This window comes from Epinephelus fuscoguttatus, linkage group LG2 (genome assembly GCF_011397635.1).
Source record: "Epinephelus fuscoguttatus linkage group LG2, E.fuscoguttatus.final_Chr_v1".
Lineage (NCBI taxonomy): Eukaryota > Metazoa > Chordata > Actinopteri > Perciformes > Serranidae > Epinephelus > Epinephelus fuscoguttatus.
Window position 1 is genome coordinate 22,010,092 of NC_064753.1, and position 12,971 is coordinate 22,023,062.

At 39.6% G+C, this 12,971-nt stretch overlaps 1 protein-coding gene across 4 annotated transcripts in view; it reads right to left on the minus strand.

The window, feature by feature from the left end:
- The window catches only part of furina (furin (paired basic amino acid cleaving enzyme) a), a 108,955-nt gene that overhangs the window by 88,827 nt on the left and 7,157 nt on the right, over positions 1–12,971 (minus strand). For all 4 annotated transcript variants that reach the window (XM_049592728.1, XM_049592734.1, XM_049592742.1 and 1 more), the window contains exon 2: positions 10,791–11,115. In XM_049592728.1, the coding sequence (XP_049448685.1) occupies positions 10,791–11,000 (210 nt within the window). In that variant the 5' untranslated portion in view covers positions 11,001–11,115. The remainder of the gene's footprint in view (positions 1–10,790; positions 11,116–12,971) is intronic.

The window sequence follows — 12,971 nt, forward strand, 5'->3', positions numbered from 1 at the left end:
ATGAATGAATTTTTTGGATTCTTTGGTCACTGGAGAGGTGTTCTGGAAAAACTACATTTCCTTCACAAATTCAAGGAGTAATTGATCTACAACTGGTCATTTTGCAGGCGTATTCCTTTAACCAATGAAGTTAAAAGTAATCATGACTCTGCAGCCTCACTTCTTGACAATGACAGTGATGTAACAGGGTTTCTTTAAGAACGAGATTGATGTAAAGGTTGTCAATTGCTCAACACAAGGTAGGCCCAGAAAGCAGTCATGCAACACTGCAAAGAGCGAGTTAAATATTGAGACACTGTGCCTCATCGTCTGTAAGAGAACTTTCATGAGCTGCATACAAGATGGACGAGATGGTGAAAGCCTGAGGCCACAGACAGAGACACAATGTAAGAGAACACATGACTGACCTAAAAAATAAAAAAAGAAAGCTATCTAGCAGTTTAACCAGCAGTCAGGCTAAATAGATCAAATAAAAATGGGCCGCTTTTGTTGCAGCAGTGAACACAATTGATATATTTTCAAATTAAACCTTTGATCCTGTTTGATCCATTTTAGATTGCGCTGTAATGATTCTTAAGATTTACTTAACTTGTGTCAGTCCTCCTTATCAAATCACTTCTTACTACCAATAGCAGTCCCTCCAATCCCATTTCACTTTTTATTTAAATACTGGCATAATGGAGGTGCAATTGAACCACGAGTAGCACAAAAATGTGAGTTCCCCCTGAAAAACTGCAGTGCAAGCCTGATGATGTGGGCAAGAAAAGGTCTTTAAAATGTAAAATAACCATCCGGAGATGCAAGCTGGCAGTTAATGCCCATTTACCACAGTGTGAGTCAGCCGTTTCTTAATTTTATTACTTTAACTTAGTTTTAATTATTCCCCTTGTTCTAAAATGGCCCTATAATGTATAAGTGAAGTCAAAGTGAGAGGTGTAATCCATTTGCACACCACTTGGTCACGGCAACCTTTTACTTAAAAAAACTGATAGCCTGGTTCATTTCAGGTACATTTATATTAATACCCCTTGCTGGCCTCATCTATTGTGAAGGGAAAGAAAGGAAGGAATCTTAAAGCCATATGAAAGCTAAGTAAAAGATACTGCAAAGAGGAAGTGTACCTCAGCTGAGACAGTGCGGTGCACTGAGTGCATCAAGGGTTTTACAAGATTTGCTGCTGTCAGACAACGTTGCCTTAAAGTTTCCTCACTGAGAAACGACCAGCTCCACTGTCACATTGGCTAGCTGGTCTTGATTGATTAGTAGTGACAGAAAAAGAAAGAAGCACTGACTTTTGGCCCCGACACATCAAACCAACCACAAGGAACCAGCATCTGCCAAGACGGCCAGATGACTGTCCAGTTGTCTGTGTTCCTCATCTTGAAAACATTATGGAAAAATGACAAAGAAACTAATCCAGCCAATCATTTACAAGCCACAGTGAGTGAGATTAAACCGTAAAAACACTTAACAGGCACTACTTCTGCTACTAGTGGCAGCAGCAGTAAAACGAGGAGAAACCACACTTAATGGTTGAACATAACTAGTTTTCTAATTGCATGTAGGAAAACATCCTGAGCGCCAACTAGAGCCACACTGTGATAACTAAAGACAACAGGCAGCCCCAGACAGCCCTACAGCAACCGCTGGACAACTGTTGGCTTGATGTGGCAAAGCCTTCGGATCTGGGTTGGCAATAATGGGTCGCACTTGACAAGTTATCTTTATGTATTTATGGATGAGCTCCACATCTGCTACCAAAATAACCTTATATAACTAGAAAAGCACTCAGAGAGTGCAGCCCTCCGCCAAGTAGGTGATATTCCCTCTCCCTCTGCATCAGATGTTGCAGACTGCATCACAATTATGTTATTTGCATCACTATCATTATCAGGTTATATATGCGTTCACCATGGAGACACTGTGGTGTATCTATTTCGTTTTTATTTTGTACCAACACAGAATATAATGTTTTTTTGTCTTTTTCACTTTCTTTTTTTCCAACACAAAACATTAATTTCAACTTTAGAATTACAATAATATTTAGCAAGTAGAACCAGACATGTTTTCCGGCCACCAGGTGGCGCTATTTTCACCGTCTTTAGAAATTGGAATTGCTGCTGAGGCTGTCAGACGATAGACTTTATTTATTATTTTATCCACTTTGCTTCAACCGATCACCACCAAAATTTTATCATCTGTTCCTTGTCCTATTATCCACCTTTCCTGAATTTTTGAGTTATTTTGCAGACAAACAAACAGACAAACAGAACCACGCCGGCGAAAACATAACCTCCTTGGCGGAGGTAATTATACTTAAAGGAGCAGTGAGTAGGATTTAGGGGGCTCTATTGGCAGAAATTAAATATGATATTCACATTTTCATTAGGTTATAATCACCTGAAATCAAGACATGTTGGGTTAGAATGAGCACTTCATATCCACAAAGGATCCACAGAGCTCACCATGTTACACCATCATGTTTCTACAGTGGCCCAGAATGGACAAACCAAGCACTGGCTCTAGAGAGGGCCTTTTACACCTTTACCTTACCTGACGGCCACTGTAGGTAGGGATGAGCAGAGGGGTTTTTAGTTTGTTGCAGTGTACTACCTCAATGGTAGCTGCGGCAAAATCCTACACACTGCTCCTTTAATGTGATTATCAAGGGAGAAAATTAGTTAATCCAGTACTCTTTAAACAAATTAATTCATGGATTTGTGAAAAGTTTGAGCTGCAACGATCAGTCAGTTGATATTAACATTAATCGTAAACTACTGTCAACTTTTTGGGGGTTTATTTCCAAGTAAAAATGTGAGGATTTACTGCTTTTCATTGTCTTAAAATTATAGATTAATTGTTATCTTCGGGTTTCGGATTGTTGTGGTTGACTGACAGGCATTTATCATAATTTTCTGACATTTTATAAACCAAACGACTGATCAAAAGTAAAAATTAATCATTAGCTGTAGGCCAAATTTATAATTCAAGCAGATAAAGACACATCACACAGCAGTAAAATGAATTCAGCAGTATTAAGTAGGGATGCACAAAATTGGATTTTTGCTGATATCGGTTATGCTGACATTGTCCAACTTGTTTTGGCTGATTACAGATGCTGATATATGCACCTATATTTTTTCACCTAGTTGAAGGGAACATCAAGTGTCTCCTGTAGTGGAATTAGCATATTATTATGCCTGCTCTTTTTGTGATGGCCCACAGGCAGATGCCGGCATAAAATACAGTGCTTTCCAAAAGGTACACATTTACTGGGCAAAAATAAGAAAACTGCTTTAGCTCAGGTTAAATGTAAAACATGGCAGATTTTTTTTTTATGCAACTTATTTCAACAAAAAAACAGTGAAATGAATCCTACTTTATCAGGCTTGGATGATGCTCTCTCTGTCTGACAACAGCCACAACGAGGGCACATTAGACCTATTTTGACTAATAAGTTGGATAATTAAAGGGTCATCTTACCAGCCTGTCATACTGGCAGAAATCTTAACTTCAGACCAACGCTGATATTTCATTTAAAAGCCTTTATCTGCAGATAAAGATGATGTGCATATACCCTGCATCCATAATTCAAAGCACTGAAGAAGTTATGTTACATTAAAGAAAATCTGTATTATCTCATCATCAGTAAGAAAATCAAGGGAAAAAAGTATGATGTATCTAACATGTGCAGCACATGATGAGTACATTTTAAGAGTTAATTATTGTGTTCACAAAATGTATCCACACCTTCATGACAACATGGAGCAACAAACTGACATGTTTAGGGTATAGGGGTGCCATAGTGTGAGTGGGATGACGAGTGAAGGCGAAATAAAAATAACCATCATCAGAGCTGTAAAACCTGCCCAGCTGCAGTCTTTGATCCTCCCCTTGAGCTCTGCTGCCTAATTCCAACACCTGCACACACTCGCAGAGTCAGACACAGAGCTCAGACTCACCATGCCTGGCCACACATAGCTCACAACGCAGCCCTCATTCCTCCCTCAGCTGAAGGCAAAATAAAAAGCTTAACAGATTTGTTTGTTCCCAATTCTAAAGTAATGGCTTCATTTTAATCAATGAGCAGTGACGTACTGGAATGCAGTCAGAGCGGCGCAGAATGTAGGAGCGTCTTTATTTCACTCATCACTCGTGGTTATACCCCACCTTTCAAAGTTAATGAGCAAAGAGAATGCATTAATAACATGCCGAGGGCTTAACAGATGTGACTGTTCCATGTCATTTGTTCTGAGCATTTATCATGTCGATGTCATGTGGCTGGTTCCCATGCTCAATGTCCAACAGACAGTCTCCTGAAGCCACTGTCTAAAGCAGTCAATTTTGTAAGGGAGCAAATGACAACTTTCATTCATTTCATTGATGGGTAGTCTGTCCATTATAGTGTTGCATGGTATACCGGTACTAAAATAGTACTGCGGTACTAGAGTATTCCAAACGGTACTATACTGCATTTGGAAAATACCAGTACTTTTTAAATTGATTCAATTTATTAATTTATTTAATTCATTTATGCACACAAACACCTTCCTTGTTCCTATTGGAGCACATATTGCGCAAGTGGTGTGTATGACAACACCTGTATCAACATTCGCAGCTGGCGCATGTGAAAAAAGACAAGAGAAAGTCTGCCTCGCAAAGAGAGACAACATGAGACAACACAAACTTGGTGGAACATTTGAGCTACCAAACCATGACGTCCGTACCGAGGTACTTACTGAACCATGATTTTTTTGGTATCGTTACACCTCTACTATTTATTGTTCTAAAGGTTTGTTTCCAAATGGACTTTTCCTTAGGGAAAGTACCAAAGAGTATTGAAAAGTATTGAAATTCATATTGGTATCAGTACCGAAACAAAGATTTTGGTATCGTGACAACACTAGTCCATTATTTTATCAAACAATCAATTGTTTGGTCTATACAATGTAGAGATCAACTGACAGTGGAGTAGAGTACAGTATCAAACAGGAGCTGACAGCCAATTAATCAGTCGATATCACACTACCCAGCCCCCTACAGAAAAAAATTTGCAAGTGTTGGAAATAAACAATCTTTGACTATATTAGAAACTGGAGAACTGTTGAACTAAACATCTGACTCAAAACAATTAATACCCAAGTAAATAAAACTGCAACTGAACATCAAACTTACCACAAAAAATCTAGGTGGGAGTAATTTCTATTTTTTGAGCTATTATTTTCCCCCAATTCAACCTGAGATTCTCAGGTACACAATAATATTACCGCAACTTCATGTATGGAGCCTCCATGCAAAACCTGTATTTCAGCTATTTTTAAGTATATTGTGACCGATACTTGACAGGGCTGAAAAAATTAAATGTAATTTGAAACAAGGTGCTTTAGAGTGGAGTAATTCTGTATTTTCAAAAAAATCAAAATTCTTTCTGCATGAAACATAAAAAAATGAGACTAGGTCAAAACCTAGTACATGGCTCAACTGTGTATGAAATCCTAAAGGGCTTTAACTTTGAAATTAGGGCTTTTACTTTGAAAAAGGAAGTGGTGGCATTCATTCAGTAGCCTCTTTTTCACAGCCTGTTCAAGGCAGCAATGTTGCACTGTTGTGCCGCCTCGTCATTCTGTGTATATGGTACAATCACGAAGTGAGGGGACAAATTTAAAAAGCAGCTGGTCGCGGGTAGCAGCTAACTCAAAGAAGAAGCACAGTGGCTGTAAACGTCTGCAAAATGGGAACGCAGTGAGATTCTGGAATCGCGCTGGATGATGCCACTGACGTTTGGGTCTGTGCAAAAATGCAAAGAAGGGATAAATAAGGGACTTTGTAACAGCCTTATAAAGTGATCTCTGTGTAAAAAGGGCTAGTCACAGACTCATTAACTTAAACTCATGCTCTTACTTGGTACCACTGTTGCAGTCTAGCCATGAAATTCATGTAAATACAGCTTAAAATGGAGTGGGGCTGCATGATATGCAATAAATAAATAAATAATCATATTGCACTATTTTTACATACTGCAATTGCATTATGAGTCACAATTTTAGTGGCAAATGTCTATTTTACATTTAATATTCACACAAAAAATATATAAAATACAGACATACTGAGATTTCCATAATATTTCAATTAACTGTGCAGCCCTAAAATGAAGAACAAAGCTCTTAGACTCACTTGCACAGCAGAGGGAACTTGCTTTCTCTGGAGCTGCACTCACTGATCAGCTCCTTTTTGCTCCACTCAACACAACCATCCCCTCCTCAGCTCTGGTCAATGATGTATGTCCCTGCATGACTAGTGGAGGCTCTGAGCCACTGAGCACTATCTGAGCCAAGTCCCACTGAAAACAATAGTTTGTAAAACACCCTACCAATGCCAATTAACTGGTAAAATCGATACTGATCTCTAATACAATGTCGGGAAATGGTGGAAAATGCTTATCAGTTTTCCTTCTAAATGTCTTTTTTTGTTCCAACAACAGTCCAAAATCAAAACATGTTTGTTTCATAATTGTAGAGGAATATAGAAACCACACAACATTCACATTTGAAAAGCTGGAACCAGAGAAAAGACTCAAATTGATGAATCGATTAGGGAAGTTGTTGCAAATTAGTCATCTGTCAAGCAACTTATCAATTAATCAACTAACGGTTATAACAATGTTATAAGGTATCTAAACTGATGTGCTTCTTTCATTTATCATTCTACTTTTGATTTCAACACTTCCGGAGCCTCGTTAAGCTGAGGCATAACTTGCACATGCACAAAGTGGTTCTTCACTGTAACAACGAATAGGTATCTGTCTCATGAATTTCTGTTTGATACTTCAAACTGACTTTTTCATTTGGCACCAGCAGCCTAACACATGCACATTAACAGATAGGTAGTGATTGGATGCCTTAGAAGCACAGGATGGTTTCTGTGGTTATTTCTACAGGACACATGCCGGGTCAGGTCAGGCTCCTTGGCGATGTGGTGGGTCGTAACGGGGGTTATTTTAACCAGCACAAGTATGTACACCAGCCCAAGAATCCAGCTTGTGAAGCAGGTTTAATAAGAAGAATTGAGTAAAAACCTGGAACATCTGTTTTTACTTCATTCCATGTTTCACATTTGAGAGAGCTCAAGGCTTTACTCAGCATTTATCCAGCTAACTCTATTAAGCCTGCTTCGTGAGACAGGCCCCCTGCTCTGCCATTTTTCCATCTTAAACGCTGTGTCAAGACTTACTCATCAAGCTAGCTCGGGTCAAACACAACAGTCCATTTTCCTTGCCTCAAAATATCATAAAATGGGTTTTAAAGCAAGTTGCTGAGCGCAGCCAAAATGCACAACTCCTCGTTTCAGGAGCGCAGTTTTGTAAGTACATGGGTGTAATTGCTTTGTCTGGAGTCCTCGCTGTCTGTGGGCAATACATAGTTTAAGGATTTAAGTGTGTAGGATTACTCATTAGTCTGCATGCTGTGAATCACAGCACAAATAACATTCCTGGTCATGACCAATAAGACCATATGGTGCAAAGAGGAACACAGTTCCCTGGAAAAGTGCTGAGGCTATGGAAATCAAACATGTGCGTGGTGAGCTACTTGTTGCTGTCTTTAAGGACCCACTTTCTTACTTTACACTTTGTACATAAACCTCATGCAGTGCAGTGTCACACCTACTGTGATTATGTCTGAAAGTCTAAAAGGTACACTGTGCAATCTGCAAATTACAGCTTTATGACTTCAATGCATTTCCTCTACAAACAAGCAGGGAGGAACAGATGTCACTTGCTGAAAATAAAATGATGTTTGGAGTCACTGATCATGAATCATCAGAAAATACAAAATAGGTGCTTAGGTTTAAAGACTTTAAAGAGGAGCTACGCACATTTTCAGAATTCATTCATTCATATGTTATTCTTATGGTCTAAGACAGTCCAAAAATAGTAGTAAACATGAACCACTCTCTTCCATATACAAAAGGTAGAGTGCCAAAACTCAAATGTGTGATGTCACAGGGTGTAAAGTCTGGAGCTGCTCCACTGACAAAGAATTGGGAAAGATGTTATAGATGACACTGAGAGCGCCCAGGGGAATGTTCTGAGTATATGGCTACATTTTCTGTTTCAGAGCTGAGAACACTAAAATAAAATAAAGCTCATTTGGGTATAAAAAAGAAAAACATTCTGTGGGTCCACAAAATCAGGATCCCATTTACTGTCAATGGAGCAGCTTCAGACTTTACACATCACAAGTTTGAGACTTTCTTCTCAGGTTTCTGGTTTTGAGAGAGAGTAACTCATGTTCACAAATATTGGTTAAACTTTCCCACGCCATGGAAATAACATACTGAAATTCTGAATTTGGGTGGTTTCCCTTTTAGAAGTTACTCTCAAGAGTTTGTGGTTGAAGGAAAAATCAGCAGTAGAGTTACAGTTTTGCTTTTCTTCCCAGTAAGTAAAAAGTAAGTATATTCAGCAACACAACAGATATGCATTGCCAAAAATGTTATTATAAAAAGCAAAAACCCAAAAAATCTCTTCCAATCAATGTAAGTTACTGTCGCACACTTACCCACAACAATCCTTTACCACAGCTTCACCGACTTTTAAGAGAGGAAGTGATGATGTTACATGATAACTTGATAAGGAATTTGCATTGAGGTCAAAAAGGCAGTGAGAAAAAGAGGAACGCAATACTGAAACACACAGGAAATATTTATCTGTACATCTCTCCCGCACCTCATGTGCCTGAAAAGCTATGGGCTTTATAAGATTTTAATAATTGAAATCTTTTTCAAGATGGAAGCAGCAACTGATTGAAACTTATGTAAGATCAGTCCAAGTCTTGTCAGTCAGGAGATGAAATCACACAGTGTGTGGTGCTCTGGAATTTCAATCGTTTTGATCCAGTCGCTGTCAGTTTGTTTAAGATTAGTTGAAATATGCCTGAACTGTACAATTTCTAAACAGAGAAATAAGGTGCTGTGCCTTGAGGGAGAAGGTGATTTTTTTTAAGTCCAGGTCGTCCCAGTTTTAGCGCACACCCACGGCTCAACTACAGTTCACCTCACTCATCCAAAGTTGACTTGCCTCAACCGCTCTCTCTGCCGTGTTTACATTACAGTCCCCGTTGGCCATGTCTCTCTATCCACCGCTTCACACAAAGCTGGCATTTTCATCTGTTTCTTTTCGGCTTTTATATGCAAATTTCAGCATAAATGTGCAAGGAAATAGTTTTTTTGACAGACGTCCACTAATGTTTCCGTCCATTCATGTCAGAATTCTTACTCACACAAGAAGTGGGGGCACAGTTCCTCAAGTTCTAATCTTACAATACATACTGTTCAGTTTTTTTCCCATTACTCATACTCAATGGCTGAACACTACCCCCGTCACTGGCAAGATTTTCCATCATTTATGACAGAACACTTTCCCATCATTAACGACATGTTCCAGCAATCCTTTCTGCACTGTTATCAGACAGGGGGCGCTGTTACAGCTCTTGTCAAATAGTATAGCAGTTCCGAATTCAAAAACAAGCCAACAGGAAGTTCCGCCGTCAACCATAAAGACAAGGACAGAGTTCACGCAAAAGTAACACTGGTGCCAAAGATGCTGCAGAAAGTGAATCGCACACCAGCTACCTAGAAAACAATCCCTGTGCCCACAAACAGATATACAGTTATGTTAGCCTTGGAGTTGCTGATGGACTCAGACTCTGTTAATTCATGTTTTGATCAACATTCTGAATCTGATCTGGATGACATAACTAAGAAAGTAGCGAGTCTGTTAGGTCGAATCAGGATCACCATGCTAGTGACGGTGACACACAAAGACACGACAATCACAAAGGCGACGGAGACGATGGTGTGAAATTTGTTGCTTAGGGAGATGTTTCACTATGGTGAGGTTTGTGGTGCCCCCAACATTCTGGTGAGGGTTCAACTACGATTCAAACTGAGTATTATTTTTAGTATCATTTTTATTTATTTTACACAATTAAAGTTGGCAGTATGGAAGTGAAAAATCAGAAATGTAAAAATGATATTAGCTCTTAGATCTGCATTTTTTCTCAGAGCTTTAGACTATTGTAATAGCTGGTTTATAACCATACAACAAGGATGGGAAAAAAAATCCATTGTTGTATGTTTGATCAGTGCAAACACCACTGCCACAAAACAATATATACACAACTGAATGTAAAAGTAAAAGATCCTTTTTATGACTGTGACACGATGTTAAGTACCAGGTGGTCACATCACACACTGCAGTCACACAGTAGGTTAAATGCTGGCATACACTGAAACTGATTAATCAGAGAAATAAGATCTGGAATTATTAATACTTTTTCAAGAGTCTAGTGTTTTGTCTTTGGATGTAAAAATGGAAAGCAACAATACACAGTGGGAAAAAGCGAGGACATACTCCTACTGTACTATGCTCTCTGACAGCTAAGCCAACACAAATACCCAATAAAATGTACTTAAAAATTAAAATGAATAATCATAAATAACTCACATCTGGACATTGATGGGATATAATAACACCTAAATGAACAAGTCAGATATAAGACAAACGGCGAGGGCCCACTGTGTGTAACAGCAGCAAGCTAACTTGCTTCTGTGCAACCTTTCAGGAGGCTGATTCATCCTATATTTGCCAAGTTGAAATGTGGTGGGTTTTCTTTTCACATATGGCCCCTGTATTACCCGCGGTCAGAAATGCTTCAGTTATTTGACTTTCTCATTATATCTAAACATTACACCACTGCAAAATGCAGGTAAAAATGCAGCTTATTACTCACATGTCCGTGGTTAATGAACCCATGTTTATAGGCAATTTGATCAGCTTCCTCGGGACCTCCAGGTATGTGGACAGCCCATGTGTTGGTGTAGACCTTCTCACCCAGTGCCGGTTCCAGCCCAGAAACCAGCAGGACCAACAGAGGCCCGAGTAGCAACTCCAGCAGCCTGAGCCTGCGGCCTACAGAGGGACCTGGAGGGCCAGAAGCCATGGGTTCTCCTAGTGCAGCACGGTCTCTGAGCACAGCGCCTCTCCTTCAGGCCGGGGCTGCCCACGGTACATGCAGGTGTATGGAGAGACAAAGAAGGGGGGCAGTCACAGCTCACCTGACATGAAAGAAGAAAACAATGCAAGTTTACACATCTGCAAAGTTCAGAAAGCCTTGTGAAGACTGTATAACCTAGAGACTATTCACAACTGGCTAAAGAAAAACACTTGGTCTAAATTTGAGGTTTTCAGGGCTCAACACTAACTTTCAAAAGTGGTTTCCAGGCTGGCAACCATGCATCATTTGTTGGCTGCTGAAACAAAAAAATATAGCTACCATTTTTAGTCACCTTATATTTTGAGTAATTACGAGGATATGAAGTTATACATCAGCTTTAAATGGAAGGGTGACCAAAAAGAATGTTATAAAGGCAAACTACATTGAGAGATTCAGCCAGAGACTTTGAGATCAACTCTTAATTTTTTTTTTTTTTTTTTTAAACGGAGCTATAGGGGCACTCCAGCTGTGTTTTTTTGACAACACTACGAGACATATCAAATTAAACAGAACAGTTTGTTAAAGTACAAGAAATATCACACTGCACTTTGCAGTACATTTAATTTCAGCCCAACTTTAAAAAAAACCAACTTAAAAACTGTTTGTTTATCTGAGTTGGTGTGATGCTGTCTCTGTAGGAGATGACAGCGCCGTCAGGTTAACAATAGCTCAGCCAGTTGTTCTGCAATCTGACAGCTGACAACAAGCATCCCAGAAACAAACATCATGTTGTTTACTAAGTTAACTTCACAAACACAGTGTCCCGGTTTGCTAACATCATTTACCTCCTGCATGTCTGAAAAATCAGGATCACTCAAGAAGTTACAGGATGTATCAGAGGATAATATGTAGTCTTAAAAAGTTTTAGAAGGACCTTCTGTTTGGCAGCATGAATCTTGTAAATGGCGGTGTTTATCAGTCTGTCAACGGGTGCCCCAGCTCTTGCAGCCCCCACCTATTTATCACCTATTAGGTCTATTCTTCATGTTCAAAAGTGGCTGCCATCAGTGTCAATCAAAGACCAATTTTTCAACATGGTTGCCAATGGCAACGTGGCAAAGGTTACTATGGAGCCCTGGTTTTGTTCTTCTTTTATAGTTCCTTTAGGGCTCAAGGAATAAGGATCAGAAACAGGAACAGAGGAAAAAACCTGATGTGAAAGTTTTCAAATTCTAAAATGTGCTGTAACTGAATGCAGATAGGTCGAACAAAGACTAAACACATTAAATAATATATGAATCTGTTTGTTCACAAGGAAGAGCAGCCACCCCAACAGCAGTTTGGGCCAGACGTCCTGCAGCCCAGCTAAGTACAGGCATTTGATAATCCCACAGGAAGTAGTGAGCGGGACGCCAAGGCCAGGCCTGATGTTGTGGTCAGGCTCACAGCAGCAAATTTGGGCATTTACACTCCCGTGGGAGGATACGGTAGATGAAGCTTACGAAAGGAAAATGCTTAGGTGTGCTGGGATGCCAGCAGAGGTGGAGGAGTGTGGTTGGAAAAGCCAGGCTACGCCCTGGATGCTGAGGGATCACAGCACAGTTGGTCTCACTATGAGGTGAAGTAGCCACTCGAGGGTGGAGTTTAAATACCTGAGGCAGCCGACAGTGGCTGCGGCCAAGGAGAGAACATACACATTTTAAGTGTCAGAGAAAAATGCTTGACTACAGCCCACAACACACTGATCCGAGTGTGGGTATTTCATTGTAGTGTGCTGACTCATATGTTATCACTAAGACATTAAAAAAACAAAAACATCTTTAAAAAAAAAAAAAAAAAAAACAATCTTGAATAAGACAAAGCTATATATCATATGACAGTATAGCTACAGTAGCCAGAGCTCATGGTGTAATGTTGCAGATACAGTTTTGCCTCTAAGCTGTTGTTTCAAGCCAGAAGGGTCAGCTGCTCCTTCAG